Source organism: Olea europaea, chromosome 15 (assembly GCF_002742605.1).
Source record: "Olea europaea var. sylvestris chromosome 15, O_europaea_v1, whole genome shotgun sequence".
Classification (NCBI taxonomy): Eukaryota; Viridiplantae; Streptophyta; class Magnoliopsida; order Lamiales; family Oleaceae; genus Olea; species Olea europaea.
The window spans coordinates 16791929-16813124 of NC_036251.1; the positions used below are offsets into that span (position 1 = coordinate 16791929).

General features: G+C 37.9%; 1 protein-coding gene and 1 pseudogene across 2 annotated transcripts in view; one reads left to right on the forward strand and one right to left on the reverse strand.

The window, feature by feature from the left end:
• Nucleotides 1-14834: 14834 nt before the first annotated feature.
• Nucleotides 14835-21196, forward strand: part of LOC111411304 — a 9538-nt pseudogene continuing 3176 nt past the window's right edge.
• The window catches only part of LOC111410306, a 3257-nt gene continuing 681 nt past the window's right edge, over nucleotides 18621-21196 (reverse strand). Inside the window, exon 2 of one of the 2 annotated variants that reach the window (XM_023040573.1) lies at nucleotides 18621-20469. In XM_023040573.1, coding sequence (XP_022896341.1) covers nucleotides 18933-20462 — 1530 coding nt within the window. In that variant the 5' untranslated portion in view covers nucleotides 20463-20469 and the 3' untranslated portion in view covers nucleotides 18621-18932. The remainder of the gene's footprint in view (nucleotides 20470-21196) is intronic. The other variant, XM_023040572.1, reaches the window with a different exon arrangement.

Below are 21196 nucleotides of genomic sequence, written 5' to 3' on the forward strand. Positions count from 1 at the left end.
ATCGCCGTTTTTAATTCACTCCCTTTTGTAAAGAAATTCACTTTTAGCTTTTCTCTCCTCTCGAAAGACTCTATTTCTTTTCTCTCATGTGGTCCCACTCTTTTTTCTTCCTCACTGGCCACCTCACTATTTTCTCTCTTTTTCTCTAACTCTCTTTTCTTTCTCATTTTTCAATTTGATTTGGTCCTCATACACTTGTGTCGGTGTTAATGGCTCTAGAGTGATAGACTTTCTCTCTTTCACAAAACTATATTTATTTTTATACCCATCATGCATTGTTTTCCTATCATATTGCCAAGGTCGCCCCAACAAAATATGCCCCGCATGCATAGGTACAACATCACATAACACCTCATCATGATACTTCCCAATGGAAAAATTAATCAACACACTTTTTGTCACCTTAACCTCCTCACATTCATTTAACCATTGCAACCTATAGGGTCTAGGATGTTTTAATAGTGTTAATCCCAATTTTTTCACTACATTAGTGCTAGCTATGTTTGTACAACTTCCACCATCAATTATTGCACTGATACCTTCCCGTTGACGTGACACCGTGTGTGGAATATATTTTCCCGCTACTGCTCCAAGTCATCCGCCTTGATTTGAGCGCTAAGTGCTCGTCTTGTGACCAACAACTCCCCAACTGCATACTCCATGGTGTTTTCCTCGTCAATGTCCTCCAACTCCGGCATGTCTGCATAATCACCTTCACTCTCAGTCTCCACTTCCCCACTGTCTCGCAAAATCAGGTTCTTTTAATTGGACGTTGTGAAGCAATGTGTCCAACTCCCAAGCAACGAAAACACTTGACATCCCGATTCCTTGATGGCTGGGATTCTACCTTTGGCGTAGTCTTGCTAGCTCCTTCTTCCTTTTCCCTAGGTATCTCCGGTCTTACTCTTGCATTAGCTCCATCTCCTTTATTATTTTCTCACCTCGACTTCCAAGAAGGATTAGAAACCGAAGATCTACCTTGATACCTTGCGACATCGCTTCAATTGCTTTTCTACCTTTATGGCCACATGTAGCATGTCTTCAATCTCCACATAATGTTACAATTCTACTACATTGGCAATGTCCCTATTCAACCCCCTCAAAAATTGAGCCATTAGTGGCTTCCCTATCCTCTTCCACGTTCGCCCTAATCATAAGCATCTCCATCTCTTTATGGTAATCATCTACGCTCCTAATGCCTTGATATAGATTTTAAAATCATTGATGAAGCTCCCGGCAATAGTGATTAGGTACAAACCGTTTTCGCAGTAACATCTTCAACTCCTCCCAAGTATTTATAGGTTGTGCCCCAATCCTCTGCCTCATTGTCACCACTTGATCCCACCAAGTTATTGCATAGTCTGAGAATTCAAGAACTGCAATTTTCACCTTTTTCTCCCCCGAGTAATTGTGGCAATCGAATGTTAACTCAATCTTTTTTCTCCCATTCTAAGTACGCCTCTGGATCACTCCTCCCTTTGAAAGAAGGAATGGTCATTTTAATATTTTCCAAATTACCATCCAACTCGTCTCCAAGAAGATTCCTACCTCTCACACCTTGCCTAACGCCTCTATTCCTAACCCTTCCAACCTCCACATCCACAAGTGCATCCTCATCGAATCCACTATCAGCCTCAAAGTCATCCTGATCATATATCCTAACCTCCCGCCTTCCATTCCACCGTGCATTATTAGCTCCCCATCGAGGATTAGCAGGCATTGGATTAAGCCTGTCTAACCGCACATCCTATCGATCCAACCGATCCCTCACGTCCCCCGTAATCCTTTCCATCCACAATATCGATTCCACCATCATGTCAAGTTGATCATTGTCCCTTCCAGAATGTGTTCCTTCCATGTCAGACATCCTATAATCTAACTTTTTTCTGCCTCAACAAGTTCACTCGGAATTCACTCAATTTGGCTTTTACCCTCAATTGATCTTATCACTCTGCCTTGTTGCTTTCACTACATGCTTCAAAAAATAAATTGGAACTCAACCAAGGAATTAGTCTCGTGAAACCCAAACCGGATGTGAGTGAGATTACAAAACAAAGAAGGACTCGAATTTGGATGTTTTGAAATTTAAGAAAGTGGTTCTTGAATTGATTTGGACTAAGAAAGACAATTTAAGAAAATAAGGGACTAATTTGCAAATAAACAAAAAAAATTTAACAGTAGACGTGAACAGTACAGATGTGAACAATTATTTTTTCTACTATTGTACGATGAACAGTACAATTTTTTTGGACCCGTTAACTACGACACCAACGAAAGAAACGGAAGTTGTTTTGGATTCTAAATGAGCCCAAAATTTTGAAGTTTTAGACGGAAAGAATTCAGATCAAAGACTCAAGAATTTTACTGGACAGAAGAGCGCGAAGAATGAAGAAAAATTAGAAACAAAGACTCAACAAGAATTTAAAAGGAATGTAACCTTGAATTGGAGCTTAAGCTCTGATACCAACTGATGCGAACCCGCGTAACGTGATCACTACCAAACCCACAATAAATTGAGAATCAAACCCAAGAAAGCCAAAGACAAGGTTTTAGATTAAACCCAATAAATTGGAACCAAGCAACCCGAACCGCCGACAATATACGGACCTCTTGACCATGCAATTTAAATGAATCTCACCCAATTGATTTGAACACCACAAGATTAATCTTGATAAGTTCACAAGTTGTTCAATGAAGAACGAGAAAAAACAATTAATGTCTCATGAATAATATTCAATAATATGAGAGTTGTAATATTTTACAATAAGGAATAAAGTATTTATACCATTCTAGAGAATCCTAAGTAAACTAGGAAAAATATCTAAGAATAATGCAAAATTCGTCAACAATAGCCTAATTATGGTAAAAATATACTAATAATGAAACTCTATTAAAATAAGGAAAAAAAAGCGAAATTTGGAAAAATTCGCCTCGGACTTGGCCTATGTGGCCACATAGCTTTAGAAGATGCGGTCATATAGTGCAATTGGTCTACGACTTTGGAACTTCTGTTGGGTGTATGTGACCGTAGGACTTTAGACCTGTGCGGCCGCATGGTTTAATGCTCCAACTCCCTTTTTTCAGCTTTAAACACGTTGATCCAATACTCTCTGGCCTTCGTCTCCAACACAAAACTTGCTCCATTTTGCATCCCGAACATTGTTTTATCAACCGTTGCTTTGACGAGCAATCACATCGCCTCTTTCATTCGCTTGGCCCTTAATCGTGTCATCGGCCCCTCGACTATCAACAGATCTTTCCTCGGGCTCGACTCTAGACTTGATTTTGGTACTTGTGCTTCCTAGATCACATCACGAAACATATTGAGATTAACTGTCATCTAATTCACCATTACCTATACAATGATATTATTTACCTACTTTTTTTTCTTCATCATTGCAGCTTGTAGAGCTCTTTGCGAAGTCTCATCCAATTCATCGCTTTCGCTTCTTATTTGACAAACTCTCACTGGTTCTTGCTGTAGCATTGTGAGTTTGTGGAGGGATGTTAACCTTATATAGTGTTTTTCAATTTATGCATAATATTATTTAGTTTCCTTTTAGTGTAAGTTTCCTAATTTGTTTACAATTCTTATAATATATAAACCTAATTGTTCATTAGAAACCTAGGACCTGTTCGGTAGTGATCATGAGAATTTATTTTTTTACTGTTAAAGACAAAATTGGACCCCATCCGTGAGTAAAGTAAAAAAATGACGATTAGAATAGCGAATTGATTTTTAGGATAAAAATTGTTATCAAACGGGGCTCTAATTTTTGGTGACTCAATTATTTTCTCCTTTTTCTTACTCTTTTCTTATTCTTTTTTATATGTTTGATTATTTGTTATCACTCCAATCTATCATTTCTCTCGCGTTCTTACGGTATCTATGGTTAGAAACAATGTCAAATGACTTGGGATAAAAAATGAGACTGCCACACATGTACAGTTACATGGTTAGAACATGTGACTCACGTCCTTTGAAAAGTAGGCTTGATTAGAGTTTACTATGTGGAATTGAGGTCTTAACTTGATTGTGGCTTGCGCAAGTTTTGTCGTCAATGGTAGATAAAAAAAATAATTAAATTGCATTGTGTGTTCGTAAAAGTAAGTGCTTGAATGATTTAAAATTACATCTATTTGAAAACATATGATTTAAAATGAAGTTGATTGTTTTAATAATCACTCAATGTGTACCATGATCATGGATTACTCTGTGAACTTTAATATATTTCACGCTGGTCACCGAACTTTCTCTGTTTGCACTCCATCTATCACGCTTAAAATTTCGTCACCATTTTCTTTGATGTGGTGAACAAAAAATTGATATGGTAACTAAGGTCCAGTAAAATCACACCAAATTAGTTTTTTGCCTCCTAATCAGCATAAAACGAATCAAACTAATTTTCAAAACACATTTTTGGCTTTAAAAGGAAAAAAAAACCCAAACTCATTTGTTCATAACTGAAAGAGGTAAGATCCACTAAGGTTCTTTAAAAGCTTAAATGTATTTTCAGAACACACTTTTTGGCTTATCTTTAAAAGAAAAAAAAACCAAACTTGTTTATTCGTAACCTAAAGCAGACAATACGCAAGAACGGACGCATTTTATGCCGATTAGGAGGATTAAGTTGATTCGTCTTGATTTTATACTGTTAGTTGCCACATCAAGTTTTCGTCTGTCCTGTCGATGAAAATAATAACAGATTTTTAAGGGTGATGTGCAAATGAAAAAAGTTCATTTAACGGTGTGAAGCCAAGGTATAGGATTAGTCGTTGTGTATCATCACCTCCCACTTGTCCTACACATTCAATCAAGAATGTTATTGCGAAGCTATAGTTAACTTGCATGGGATCTTACGGTCTAGTTGTTGTTCTGCATCTTTATAGAGAATTCAATATAAGTTGAATGATTTTTTAAACAATTTATTACTCTTTAAAATGAGTTAGAGGAAAATTAATTTTTAAATAATACTTTCTATAGATTATTATTTAAATAAAGATTAAACTATTTATGTACATAAAAGTGTATACATTGATTAACATTCTTCTTTGTGTCAAAAAATTGACAATTAATTAAAAACAATCACGCTATGCTACGAGTACATTCTGATTTATATAATTGTTTATACTCCTCCATCCCAACACTATAATCTCCATTGATTGTTCTGATAGCTTTTCACGTCATTATTCAGGTTGTGCCACGCAGGGATGTCAACCATAATATAAACCTAAAATGTACCTTTAACATTTGTCAATTAAAAAAGGTGTTCTCAAGATCTGAACCATTGCCTCAACCTTCATATACATACAATATATAATGCAAGTATTTTTGGGGGTTCAGGATTTAAGCACAAGAAAGCGACTCTACACCAGGCCACGCTATTGTTTATCAATGGCACGATGAAGAAACAGAATTGTACGAATCAAGTATGAAACAGGAACTATACGATACTAAGGACGAGGATGGCGAAGAAGAAGACCAGAAATGGAAAGACTAGAATATAGATGGGGAAGAAGAAGAGCAAGAAGGCTCAATGGCACAGTTGCTCTGTCTCGTCTGTGACTCCGTCTACAGTTCGTGATGTACTCTCTTTGATCATTGCGCTTCAACTCATCACTTCGATTTCAACTTAATAAAAAAAACACATAACTTGGATTTCTACAAATGCTTCAAGCTTATCAACTACGTGAAGTCTCAAGTATATGTGTATGCAGTTCTTTTATAATGTGAAATCATCTTAATTTTGTTATAAATTCATAATCTTGCTATAATGCGAAATCATTATAATTTTGTACTTGCGCTTTTATGGATTATTTCTTAGTTTTACTAAAAGAAAGGTATTGTGTTGGTTGAGCAGTCCCTCTGTTATTTTTCGGTGTACCTTGTTCTGGTTCCCATGAAACTACTGCATAAATCGATTTTTTTGTTTCTTTTGTAGAGTTTTTTTGCACATTGATGTCTTTCGTGTATGGACATTGTTTCAAATGTTGTACCCTGGTATACTATAGAAAGTCTAAAACAAGAAGAAGAAACTAAAAAAAAGAGTTGAAAATCAATTGCATTCACGAAAGTTATATATTGCTCAGCTCCTGTTACTTGTGCTGCTCGAGCTGAATATTTTTTTATTTGTCTGCAATATGTTATTCTCAATGTATGCACCTAATCTAACTTGTAAAACCTTGTATTCTAGAGAGAGTTCTTTAGGACAAGTTACAATGCTAGTGGGCAGTACCTTGGTCTAGTGATTGAGATATGGGTTCTCTAGCTAAGCTTAGTTGATTTGGCACGACACTCACTTGTACACATACATATACAAAAAGACGCACTTAGATCATGCCTATACAACCCAACATTTTCTCGATAGAAAAATGGCAAAAGGTAAACAAACAGGCTTACAGTCAATAAAAATTCAGTGTTTTAGGAAACAAGAATAAAATCAAATGTTAGTTGGAACTCTCTTTGATGATATTGTTCACATTGGAACTGAATTTTAATATATCGGTTCATTTTATTACAATGGCATATTTCTGATCTTATTGAATATACTACAATTGAAGTTAGTAGCATACTAATGTTCATTCTCTTGCTTTCTTTTATATTTATTAGGTTGTGGAGAATAGATGTTGGAATTGTGGGATGACCTGTCAGTGCCAGAGAGATCTACGCAACCACTTATATGAGGTGATCAATTTAGAGGGTAGCATGCTTTAATGGATAACGATAGGTATCTCATGATATATTCCAGCTGCATTCAAGATTCTTCCATGCCGAAATTGTTGAAATTTCAATTGCTTAATGAACAAGTAGTTCCCACCAACATGCATGCATGAAAGAGAAGTAGCAAATTTGAATTAAACCCCCAGCTTCAGCCGCCTTGTCTATTTTGTTGACAGCTGATAAGTGTGTTTTTACACACTTATTTAGCTCACAAACATGACTTAACCATGGACAAAGTAGTTGAATTGTGACTTAATCTCGTTAAATTCATGCAATATAGGTGTTTCTATGGAAAAGATGGAATTCAGAAGAAAAGAGCCGAAAAAGGACCAAAACGAAAAAACGATAGTTCGGGGACCAAAGGTACAAATATTGGAAAGTTGAGCTAAAGTGCAGAACAAGAATGAAAATATGCCACGTATGCGATTTAGGAAGATACAAGATGATCTGAGGAAGAAAGAAGTAATATTGGACTGAATTGAAGAAAAGTGAAAGATGAAGGACTAAATTGCAAATAATCAAAAGATGAGACGAGCAAGTGATCAAGGAATTGATTGACCCAAACGTCAATTAGGAGTCAATATTTGATGATGGAACAACGGAAAGAAAGGAAAAGAGAAAATGAAGTTCAGGGACCAAAACAGCAAGGTTGAAAGTTACAACCATGTAGCCACACAGAACTGTGTCATGCGGCCGCACATAAGGTTGCAGGGATTTTAATGAGCCAGTTCACTTGAACCATGCGGTCGCATGGTTTAACACCATGCGGCCGCATGGCCTTAAAAATAAAAAAAAATTCTGAACTTGCGTTTTTAATTGAAACTCTTTCGGGGTTTCATGAGGACATGATATAAAAGCCAAAATTCATCAGAAATAGGGTAGAATTTCCAAGGAGAAGAAAATTACAACTTTTAGAGGCAAGAAATACGATCTTGAAGCCGATTCCACAAGAATTCAAGCGGGTTTTCAAGACTTTATTCAAGATTTCAAGAAATTTTCATACGGTTGCTATTCTTTCAATTTATTAATTTCGTTTTTTATTCTGTAATTATGAATATTCTAGGCTATGTTTTTAATTCACTAGGTGATCAATGAACTGTTGTTTGTTATTTTAATTCCATATTTCATGAATTTAATATAAAGACTCGTTTGGATAATTTGATTGGTTTATATGCATTGATTTTCTTCCGCAATTAGTGGCCAATGATTTTGTGAGTGTTGATGACTTATTTCTTACATTCGAGAGAAGTGGAATAGGTTCGATAAGGTGTAAATCAACATAGGGTCCGATAGGAGATAGAGATATACCCCTATACTTTATGCAATTCTCTAATTGTTCACAAAATCACATGCATTCTTGTATATTTGCATCATCCATAGAGATATAGGCTGGTGGTGTGCAAGAATAGGTCTAATATATATCGAGAGAATATGTTGGATAGATTTAGGAACATTGAATTGGCAAATTTCCATCGGGTCATTGATTTTATGAAATTAGGGTTTTTATAACTTCAATTGGGGATTCGTGATCCTAGTGACTCTATTTTGATTCATTTCCATAAATTAGTTTTTGAATTTGCATAATTTCATTTAATTGAGTGTTTGAGTCGTTTAATTAGAGAAATTTCGAGATTAGGCTAATTGAGAAATTAGAGTTTTTAATTGAAATTAGGGCTTTTTGCATTTGGACCATATTTTCGCTCAATTAGATTCGGTTAAGGCTAGATTATATAGAATTGAACTACTCAATCTCTGTGGGACGATATTCGGACTTTTAAAAATCCACTTTATTACTTGTTACAATTCGTACACTTGCGGTAGTTTTAAATCGAAAGAATTATTTCATGAACAACAGCCACACAATTTTGTTTCTTGAGAAGCAAGATTTCCACGTGCATGAGCCACCTAAGGGCCAACTAAGGGGCAGCCCACTTTTGCATTAAATGCTGGTGTAAAATTTCATGAATTCAGTAGATTTTTTTGTCCAAAAACGGCAGGCAAGGCTGGCAGTTTCTTTCTTAATACGGCAATTTTTTTTGCCATAATTTAAGGCGATTTTGTAGCAAATTTCTCTATAAATAGAGAGGTCCCACGCAAAGAGGATAGAAGTCACAAAAGTGAGAGGAAAAGCCACAATAAAAAAGTGAGAATCCTTCCAACGAGAGGAAGAGAAAAATAGAGGGGAGAAGAGAGAAGTAAAAGAGAGATTAGAGACTCTTTTGAGAGGTTTTTTGTTGAGAGTGTGTAAACTCTGTTGTAAATTCTATTCAAGTAGAAATAGAATTGTTTTTCCTCTTTTATTTTCTCTTCACGTGATCGGAGAATCACAACAAGTGGTATCAGAGCTTGGTTCATCAATTAACCCTCTTAGTTTTTGATATAGTTTTTGCAAGTCAAGATGTCAATGGAGGAATCTTCATCAGGAGCTATGATCAAACTCACTGCCACCAATTACACACTGTGGAAGCCTCGGATGGAAGACCTCCTTAGTTGTAAGGATTTGTATGACCCCCTGGAAGCCAAAGGTGAAAACCCTGATCCTACTAAGAAGGCGGAGTGGAAGAAGCTAAATAGAAAAACTATTGGTCAAATTCGACAATGGATTGACCGTAGTGTTTTTCACCATGTAGCACAGGAGACAGATGCATATACCCTCTGGAAGATTTTGGAGGACATGTACCAGGCCAAGATAGCTCGAAACAAAGCCATGTTGATGAGGCGTTTGGTGAATCTAAAGTTAAAGAGTGGAACTTCAGTTGCTGAGCACACCGGTGAATTTCAGAGCTTGGTAAACCAATTGTCATCTGTTGAGATGCCGCTTGGGGATGAAAAAAAAGCCTTACTACTTTTAAGTTCTCTTCCTGATAGTTGGGAGACATTAGTAGTTTCTCTTAGCAACTCAGCCCCTGATGGCAAACTTACCATGTCTATGGTTAAGGATGCCCTATTTAATGAAGAGGTCAGGAGAAAAGATGTAGACATAGACCAATCACATGCCCTTATCACAGTGAATCGAGAAGACAGCAAGGAGGCATTTATGGCAGGGGGAGAGGCAGAAGCAGAAGTAGGAGTAGATCCATAGATTGAAGGAAGCCTACTTACAAGTGCTACTATTGTGGTATGGAGGGCCACTTGAAGAAGAACTGTAGAAAATTGCTACGAGAGCAAGGCCACAACAATTCACAGCTAAAAAATCAGGAAGGAGAGACACTAGTCACTATTTTTAGGGAGGTGGCTATCTGCTGTCTTCATGTCTCAAACCAAGATATTGAGTGGGTAATGGACACTGCAGCATCTTACCACGCCACTCCATGCAGAGCTTTCTTCACAACATACAAAGCCAGCAACTTTGATGCAGTGAAGATGGGAAATACCAGTTCTTCTAAGATCATGGGAATTGGTGATGTTCAGATACAAACGAACCTCGGGTGTAAAATAACCCTGAAGGACGTTGGACATGTACCTGATCTTCGGCTAAATCTACTTTCAGGGATAGCCCTTGATAAACAGGGCTATGTCAATCAATTTAGCAATGGCACATGGAAAATGATGAAAGGTTACATGGTTGTCGCTCGAGGACATATGTGGCACTTTATACAAGACTCATGTGAAAATGTATGTGGATAGCCTCAACGTAATAGAACGTGCTTCTCAAAATTTGTGGCACCTAAGACTTGGTCACATGAGTGAGAAGGGATTGTCTACTTTGACAAAGAAGGAGCTAATCATAGTTGCCAAGGAAGCTGTACTGGATCCTTGCAGTCACTATCTATTTGTTAAGCAACATAGAGTCTCCTTCAATTTCTCTTCTACGAGACGATCAGAGTTGCTCAATCTAGTACACTCTGATGTTTGTAGTCCCTTGGAGGTTGAATCACTAGGCGGTAAAAAGTATTTTTTAACATTCATTGATAACGCTTCTCGAAAGGTGTGGGTATATTTCTTGAAGACGAAGGACCAAGTATTGGATTACTTCAAATCATTTCATGCCATGGTAGAGCGTGAAATAGGAAAGAAGCTGAAATGTTTCAGCACAGATAATGGAGGCGAGTATACTTCCAAAGAGTTTGATGCCTATTGCAAGACATACGACATTCGACATGAGAAGACGGTCCCACATACCCCACAACATAATGGATTCCCCGAAAGGATGAATCGGATGATCATGGAAAAGGTCAGAAGCATGATAAGTTTGGCTAAGCTACCAAAGCCAGTTTGGGGAGAAGCTGTTCGAACCGCCTGCTACTTGATCAACAGATCACCATCAGTGCCGTTGAATTTTGAAATTCCGGAAAAAGTATGGTTTAGTAAATATCCTTCCTACTCTCACCTGAGAATATTTGGCTGTTTAGCCTTTGCACATGTATCCAAGGAGCTAAGACAAAAGCAAGATGCAAAGACCACTCCATGCATCCTTATAGGCTATGGAGATGAGGGGGACCCAAAGACAAAGAAGGTCATCAGAAGCAGGGACGTAGTGTTCCATGAAAACCAAACATTAGAAGACATTGAAAAGTCCACAATATCTCCTAATTCTAATTTTGGTGCCCAAAATATTGCTCTAGATCCAGTACTAGCACAATTCACCATAGATAATGACGATGTGCATGAGGAAATGCCGAAAGTAGAACAGGAAGATGAAGAAGGGAATATTGATCAGGGGGAGTCACAATCCTCTTCACCAGAAGTTGTTGGACCATCACATTAGCCAGATGATGATGCACCTCCTGAAATCAACGATCCACAGGTAAGAAGATCTGAACGAGGACGGATTCCATCAACGAGATATCCAGAATCAGAGTACATTTTGCTCACTGATGAAGGAGAGCCAGAGAGCTTTCAGGAAGCACAAACTTATGTGGACAAAGACAAGTGGATACAAGCAATGCAGGATGAGTCACTGTAGAAAAATCAAACATATGAGTTAGTTGAGCTTCTGAAGGGAAAGAAGACATTAAGGAATAAACGGGTTTTCAAGCTCAAGAAAAATGGCAGCGAAAAGGTGGTAAAACATAAAGCCCGTTTGGTAGTGAAAGGATTTCTTCAGAAGAAGGGAGTTGACTTTGACGAGATTTTTTCACCTGTTGTAAAAATGGTCTCAATTCGAGTTATCCTTAGATTAGTAGCCAGTCTGAATTTAGTGCTTGAACAGATGGATGTCAAAACAGCATTTCTTCATGGTGATTTATATGAAGAAATTTATATGGAGCAGCCAGAAGGTTTTGAAGTTTCAGGGAAAGAAAACTTCATTTGCAAACTAAAGAAGAGCTTATATGGTCTTAAGCAAGCACCCAGGCAGTGGTATAAAAAGTTTGACTCTTTCATGGTGAGTTAAGGCTATAAAAGAACAGCTGCGGATCAGTGCGTTTATATTCAACACTTTTCGGATGGCAATTTTGTTGCTCTTCTATTGTATGTAGACGACATGCTGATCGTCGGACAAGATGCAACAAAAATCAGGTAGCTAAAGAAGGAACTCTCTAAGTCCATCGACATGAAGGACTTAGGCCTAGCTCAACAGATTTTGGGAATACACATAACTTGAGATAGGAAGAATAGAAGGTTGTGGCTATCCCAAGAGAAGTATGTTGAACGAGTGATCAAGAGATTCAACATGCATAATGCCAAACCCATCAACATTCCATTGGCCAACCACTTCAAGTTGAGCAAAAATTCATGCCCTTCATCCAAGAAAGAGATAGAGGAAATGTTATTGATACTTTATTCTTCAGCAGTTGGAAGCCTGATGTATGCCATGGTATGTACAAGGCCAGATATTGCCCATGCAGTAGGCATGGTGAGTCGTTTTCTTTCTAATCCTGGAAAGAAATATTGGAAGGCAGTCAAGTGGATTCTCAGGTACCTCAAAGGTACATCAAAGATATGTCTGCGCTACGGGGGAGCTGATCCAATCTTGGAAGGTTATACAGATTCTGATATGGCGGGAGATCTTGACAATAGAAAATCTACTTCAGGATTTCTCTACACTTTTGCAGGGAGAGCTGTTTCATGGCAGTCAAGACTACAAAAGTGTGTTGCTTTATCTACAACAGAAGCAGAATATATTGCAGCGACGGAAGCAGGTAAAGAAATGTTGTGGTTAAAGTGATTTCTCCAAGAACTAGGGATCAAGCAGAAAGATTATAAAGTACATTGTGACAGCCAGAGTGCTCTTGACTTGAGTAAGAACTCAATGTATCACTCACGAACAAAGCACATTGACATTCGCTATCATTGGATAAGAGAGGTGATGGATCAACAGCTGTTGAGACTAGTAAAGATTCACACAAATGAAAATCCAGCAGATATGTTAACAAATATGGTTCCAAGGGAGAAGCTAGAGCTATGCAGAGACATAGCTGGGTTGGTTGTTAGATAGCAATAGATTCAAATGAGACTGGAGGGGGAGAATTGATATATTCCAGCCGCATTCAAGATTCTTCCATGCCAAAATTGTTGAAATTTCAATTTCTTAATAAACAAGTAGTTCCCACCAACATGCATTCATAAAAGAGAAATAGCAAATTTGAATTAAAACTCCCAGCTTCAGCCGCCTTGTCTATTTTGTTGACAGCCACACAATTTTGTTTCTTGAGAAGCAAGATTTCCACATGCATGAGCCACCTAAGGGCCAACTAAGGGGCAGCCCACTTTTGCATTAAATGTTGGTGTAAAATTTCATGAATTCAGCGGATTTTTTTGTCCAAAAACGGCGGGCAAGGCTGGCAGTTTCTTTCTTAATACGGCAGTTTTTTTGGCCATAATTTAAGGCGGTTTTGTTGCAAATTTCTCTATAAATAGAGAGGTCCCATGCAAAGAGGATAGAAGTCACAAAAGTGAGAGGAAAGGCCACAATAAAAAGTGAGAATCCTTCCCATGAGAGGAAGAGAAAAATAGAAGGGAGAAGAGAGAAATAAAAGAGAGATTAGAGACTCTTTTGAGAGGTTTTTTGTTGAGAGTTTGTAAACTCCGTTGTAAATTCTATTCAAGTAGAAATAGAATTGTTTTCCTCTTTTATTTTCTCTTCACGTGATCGGAGAATCACAACATCTCAAGCCTATTTTGCAAGATGATGCACTCTTGTATAGTTTTGCGGAAGACAAAGAAGACGAGGATGAAGATAGCGTGTAATTTGAGCCTAAGGAACTGGTAAATTTTAATTGGGTTGAACAGATCATTATTGAGGATGAGAGTTGTTCAGGTAGATATGTATCTTAACTTATGATTCCTTGTGAAAATGGGGAAAATTAGGCCGCATCCTCTTCTGATAGAGGTACAAACGCTGGCGTTGAAGATGCCATTTCTTCCTCCAGAGATGAAAAAGATGAGCAGTTTAATATTCTTTTACAAATAATGTAGCAAGTTAGATCATGAATATAAATAAGAGTTATTTCTGCTCGAACAATTCTTTTGGAATCCACAGAGAAATGATCAGTGGCAAGGTATCGAACTTGGCGTTCTAATTGGAAGTGAACCATAATTTATCTCTGTGAAATTGAAGGACCATCGATATATTTCTATATAATAAAGAGTGCGCTCAGTTGCTTATTGTAATTTGTAATATATAAAATAGACTTAAAGGCAAGCTATTCTTTACGTGCAGGTGAGAACTGATGCTTACCGGCAAGCTATTTTGGAGAATCTTTCTTTGCTAAGAAGCAGTTATTATGGATGTAGGTTGTAGGACTGGCATCCTAAGGTGCAAAATAAGTTTTGATTTTATTTTTGTGTACCATATGATCAATTGCTATTGAGATTCCTTCTTAATTTAGTTATATTGGGTGAGAAGAGACAAGTTATCCGCAGACATGTATATTGAAATATGAACCTACCTTCTCTTAGTTTTGATCGCCTGCGTCTTTGTTTGGTTCCACTTTAACGCAAATTGGCTTAAATGAAGAATATTGGATTATGTCATACTGAATTGCTGGCAAAACCACCACCCTCGAGCTGCTTCTGTCCTATTTTCCATCTAGTAATGACTGAAGATTGTTATCATCATCTTCTATTAGGACAAGGAAACAATCCTTGGCTTCGTGCCTTTAATTAGTTTGCTAAGCATATTTCCTACAATCAAGCTAACCACACTTATTATTCATGCATAAATAGCCATATGTCATTAAACAATATTCAAAGCATTATATTATTTGAGTTGTCTGCTTTATCTGGTTCTTTTAATTGGGTTACTTTTTAATTATATTATTTGCGTTAGTGTAGATTGCAAAAGATAATGACCTTCTGTAGAGTGGATTTCTTAGAAGTAGCGGGCAACACGATGGAGTAATTGAAGTGATTCAAGGCATGATTGAGGATCTTGACAATGCAACACATATCCAACCTCACAGTGTTGATGTTTTACTGAGTGAATGGATAGGCTATTGCCTTCTCTATGAGTCTATGCCCAGTTCTGTAATGCTTGCTCAAGATCGATGGTTAAAGCCTGGAGGTGTTGTTCTCCCAGATACAACTACTATGGTGGATCGAGATTTTCCTTTTTAGCTGTTGTACTTGACACGTTATCTTTGTTGAGACCGATTGACCAATAATGCAGGAATTGAGATTTAAGGAATTCCACTTGTTGTAATTGAAGTATTGAACAAGATCACAAATAACCCAAGAACAAGATTAAAGTAAAGAAATAAAAGAACCGGCAGAAGGAACGATGTTTTATTAATTCACTATGAAAGGAGAGTACAATACAGCAAAAGGCTCCAACAAAACTGACAGAGGAACCTTGTATTTATAGTATAAAATCTAGCCCTAAAAGAGTTCCAAAAAAAGGTAAGAAATCTAATGCAATTTAGACTCCTATTTAAGTCACACTTCTAACAATCTCCACCTTGACTCAAATTCCAAAATTTCTCCACCTTGAGAAATAATCCGTCTGTATCAGAATGAATTGACCAATCTGCTTAATGCAATAACCAAACTCTCCACGATAACACGTTCCCCCGTCCGGCGTCCACAAGCGACACCCGAACCCAAACTCGGGTTCCCAAAATTCCTCCTAGAATTAACAATCATTGGATAGGGTCGAAGCACACCCTGAGCAGAAACCACACCAAATGCACAATCAGAAGGTCCCTTGCCAATATTGTCACCTTCAATGATTTTTAAAGCATTACATACATCTCCAAAACTGTACCTACGCTCCATGAGTCCATTGGCATTACAAGAACACAGTGTACTCACTAAAATTGGTGGCAAAGCGGAATCACCAACACTCCCTTGAGCAAAGTTCTTAACTGACCCAAAGCCAAACCCGAGAAGTACTGTACCAAATTGAATGTCCACCACGGTACTGAACTTGTCCAAATGTCTCTGAACTGGTTCTGTGCTCCCCTGCAAGATGTACAACGGGGATTTCCTCCATCCCTCCAGAACAACCCGGACACCCCTTCGAACCTTCAAGACTCCACCTCCACCAGAAAATTTGTACCCTTTTTCATCCAAGATACTAAGTGATATGAGATTTTTTGTCAAGTCTGGAATATGGCGAACCTGATCAACTGTCCTCACTGTTCCATCCTGTAGCCTCAATCTGACCCGATCGATTCCTGCAACCCGACAAGATTGGTTGTTTTCCATGACAACTCCACCTTGCTTCACCGTCTCATATGCTTGAAACAAAGCCCTATTGGGACACATATGATACGAACAAGCAGAATCCAGAATCCACTCATCAGGTTTGGATTCCCCGTCAGATACAGCCAACATCACATCTCCATCATCATAAAAATTTTCAGCAATATTAGTCTCGTTCGAATTACCTGATTGCCCCGCATGATTTGCATGTAAATCACATTTACCTTGCAACTTGTCGCAATCTTTCTTGATGTGTCATTTCCTCTTGCAGTAATAACAATACACATTGCTGTACTTCACCTTCGATCTACCCCTCCATCGATCACCATGAGTAACAAGAGCATTCCCACTCCTAGATGCAGGATCTCCAACCAACAACTCCATCTTCTCTTTTGAGAATAGGGCGTCATATACCTCCTCAATGGATAACGTGTCACGACTATACAGAATAGTATCACGAAATGACGAAAGAGAATTGGGTAGCGAACACAACAGGACCAATGCTAGATCCTCATCATCATATTTTACCTTCAACGTCTCCAAATCTGCAACGATCTCCTTGAGCATAGCAAGGTGGTCCTGCAGTGACCCTCCTTCCACCATGCGATGAGAATACAACCTCTGCTTTAGAGTCAGTTTGCTCGTCAAACTCTTTGTCATGCATAGCTGCTCCAGCTTGAGCCACAAAGCAGCCGCTGTCTTCTCCTTCAAAATATCTTGCAGCAAATTATTAGATAAATGAAGTTGGATTTGCGCTAAAGCCTTCTGATCCTTTCATTGTTTCTCCTCCATGGACAAGCTTGCTGGCATCCTATCAAAACCCAACAAAGTATCATCAAGATCCATCTGCGTCAACACAGCTCCCACCTTTACTTGCCACAGCGAAAATCTTGTATTGCGATCCAATAGCGAAATTTCATACTTCAACGAATTTATCTCTAAAAAATCTCAATCAAATCAGGAAGAACTTGCAACCTGCAACACTCAAAACTGAAAACTACCGAACGTGCAAGGGGGCAAAATAGTCCAGAACCACAATTTTGCCCAAAACTGAAATTGGACACCACCACAAGGTCTTTTTCATCGTCCGGAGAAAACTGCCTGAAGACACCGTTGCCGAAAAATGCCTCACGCGCCGCCACTCGCTCGCTGGAGTTACCACCACCGGCGACTGGTCGGAAAACGCACCGACGACCTGTGACCCTTTCTAGACCGTTTCTGCCTGCTAAGTCCACTGGTGGTGTTCGTTTCTCCAAAATCTTTTTGGTTTAACCAGAAAATGCAAAAACAGATTCGACAGAAAATCGAAAAATTGGACAGATTCGTTTTCTGATCTTCTGGTAATTTTCAGATGATTTTTCGATCAGTTTCAGGCCAAAAATCCACCAATAACCCAGCTTTGATACCAGTTGTTGAGACTGATTGACCAATAATGCAGGAATTGAGATTTAATGAATTCCACTTGTTGTAATTGAAGTATTAAACAAGATTACAAATAACCCAAGAACAAGATTAAAGTAAAGAAATAAAAGAACTGGTATAAGGAACGATGTTTTATTAATTCACTATGAAAAGAGAGTACAATATAGCAAACGGTTCCAACAAAACTGACAGAGGAGCCTTGTATTTATAGTATAAAATCTAGCCCTAAAAGAGTTCCAAAAAAAGGTAAGAAATCTAATGCAATTTAGACTTGATGCAGCACCAATGAGACAGTAAATTGAGAAATAAAACATAGCTATGGGGAGGGAGAATTAGAGAGAAGAAAGGGCAGGGGATTCAACAGAAGAGAAGAAAGAAAGCAAGAAGAGAGAAAACACCGTAAGCCACCAAAAATATTCATTCATCATCAACTGAAAATTACAATGCAAAATAGGTTTAAATAGTAAAGCAACCCTAACGAGCTTGGGCCCGATCCCATACAAGTCCGAAATTAAATAATAGCCCAAGAAAATAAATAAAGCTTAAATAAAATAAGTAAACGTCGTCCGATGTCCTCATCAACTCTCCCGGGGTGGGAGAAAAACTCGACCCTGTCGAGTTGATAGATAGTATAGGCTGCAGTCAATCTGATACTCCAAATGCTTCAAGTCAAGCCACGGGGGACGATCTTTTCGACGAACCAAGTAACGAAATTTCATAATTGATAGTACTGAAAACTGTAGCTTATTCCCAAGAATATGATCTAATCAAGGGGGTCGATCTTTCCTTCTAACCAAGTACTAATACTGGACTTCAAATAACCAATACTCATGCACCTCATCTTCAACATTTTCACATGACTGTACATAATGACGAGCATACTAAGTACGTCGATTTACCCAACAAACAAGGAAGTACTGAATTTTGCCATCATTGGTCAATACAACACGTTCATCTAAAATAACATCAATTTTATTTTTGTGTGCTGTGATAGATAGTATTAAAGTAGAAATATTAATATAGTCAAATTGGGGGTCCACAAAGTTAGGTAGAAATGGATCATCAAAGGAAGTAATACGGTATTTGTAAGTAATGAAGTCCTCAATATTTAAAGCAGAGTGGTGGCTAAAATGTGATGAAAGGGCAATGACATGTGCATTTGAACCAACATGCTTTAAAATTTTAGAGGACCAGCACTATAAGCTTACAATATGACATAATCCCCAATATTAAATTCAAAATATTGTTTATGCGAATCAGCTTGAAGTTTATATAATGCATGACTTGCGTCATGTTGTTTATTGATCTCAATATGCAAGTTATGAAGATGATATACAAATGCTTCAGCTGACAACAACACACTAGCATGCGGGGACATGAGAATAAGATCTAACGGTCGCCTAGACTTATAACTATAAACAACTTCAAATGGATTTAGACCTAGAGACCGATTCATAGAATTGTTATATGCGATGTGAACAGTTGGGGGGATCGAGTCCCAATTCTCAAGATTTTTCTTGACTAGAGACTGTAATAAATTACCAAGACTTCGGTTAGCAATTTCGTTTTGACCATCAGTTTGAGGTTGGTCAGTAGTGGAGAATTTCGATTTAGTACTAAGAACAAGCGATTGGATTCTCCAAGGGTGACTAGTGAAATCATCAAACTCTTTGAGTTTGGTAAGGGTATGACATATAACATGTGATCGAGAGTTGTCGGAAACAAGGGGTATAGTTTCTAAAGTCTCGGGAAGGGTCGGGATTCCACTTAAGGAAGTGTCCTCACTATAATCATCAAAATCTTCAAGTTTAGGGCCATATGCTAGATCTTCTAACGACTCTTCTATTGCATTCTTTCGTTCTTCTATGACTAAGGCTCGGTTAGGACATTTGGAAGAGATGTGGCCAAAATCCTTACAGCTGATGTATAGCAAGTGAGAAGTCTTTGAAGTTTCACAAATTATACCCTTATTTTCCAAAATTGGAGGAACATTAGATGGGGGAGGTCCTAGAAGGGACTTAACAGGAGGAAGTGGAGCCAGTGAAACCGAAAGATGATTGCCATTACACTTTCTACATGAAGAAGAAGATCTTGGACTATCACGACCTTTACAATTATTTTTCCAAATAGGAGGAACATTAGACAGAGAAGGTTTTATGATAGACTTATGATGAGGCGACGCTAATGAGATGGGTGAACGGCGATGACCACGCTTTTCATATGGAGTACTAATAATCAACTTATAATCTCGAGCTAAAGAGTAAGCGTGATCAAGAGTAGTGACACCTCGAAGGAAAAGCTCGCGCTTAAGATCATCTCTCAGACCTTGACTAAACTTACTCAAAGTCATGTTTTCATCCTCAATTAAATGACATTTGGTTCGAAATTTCTCAAATTGCATGATATACTCAGTCACTAATTGATTTCCTTGTTTAAGGGCATTCCATTGAGTAAGAATTTCAAAATTATCTCGTTCTCGCTTACGAATCTGATCCCTATTCCTACGATCACGTTGAAAATATTTTTGATCACTTTGTCCACGATGATATTGTCTATTATGAGACGCTTCAGAATTAGTGTCAATTAAACGAGGGATTCGCTTAAAATTGCTCAACTTAGCAGCTAGGTTCTTTCTCTCCTCACGAGTAGCAGTTATATCTGATTGGACAGTCGATAGGCTAGTGGCAAGTTGCGCTAATTGTCTAGTGAGTGCATCAAATTGGGATGGATCCATGGTCAATTTATTGGAAATAGAGATGACAAGACGACCACTATGCAACTACATGCAATGTAATACCAGTTAAATGACGTGCTATGATGAGATCAATGAACAATATGTGCAAGCAATGAAAAATAACTTGTACCATTTTTTTAATTTAATTTTAAATATTGGGATTAATTAAATCCAAAACAAGCTAATACTGTTAGTACATGTAAAATGGCAAAGCAAGGGTCAACACTAGTCAAATTCTCCAATCAATTACAATGGAAGTCAATTCGGTCACTGGTGTCAATTCGATTAATGGTTTTGATCAAGTGAGGTTTAAGGCTAAAATTATCACAATAACAGCAGCACAAGATTTTAATTGATGCAATTTTAAAAATGAAACAGTAGTATAAACCAATACTAAATAGAGATCAAGGACTCCCTGTTGTTTAGTTTTGATTATTTGTATGCCGCTTGATCTGAATTGCCGACTTATAAGCCCCAACTATGCTTCTGTTCTTCCCTTCATGTCCAATGGTTTTAACCTCTGTTGACTGTAACTTGTGCTGGCTCTGGTGTGGACGTAAAATTAAGTGTGGTGACTATGGCTTTTAGATTGTTGAGCTGGACAAGGAAATATATGAGTGTGGTAACTGTGGTGGAAGTGTATGATATTGGGTTGGTGGTGGTGGCCTATGGCGATGAAGCGGTAGTGCTCTGGTGGTGAGAGAGGAATCGGGTGAAACTGTGGGGTATTTGAT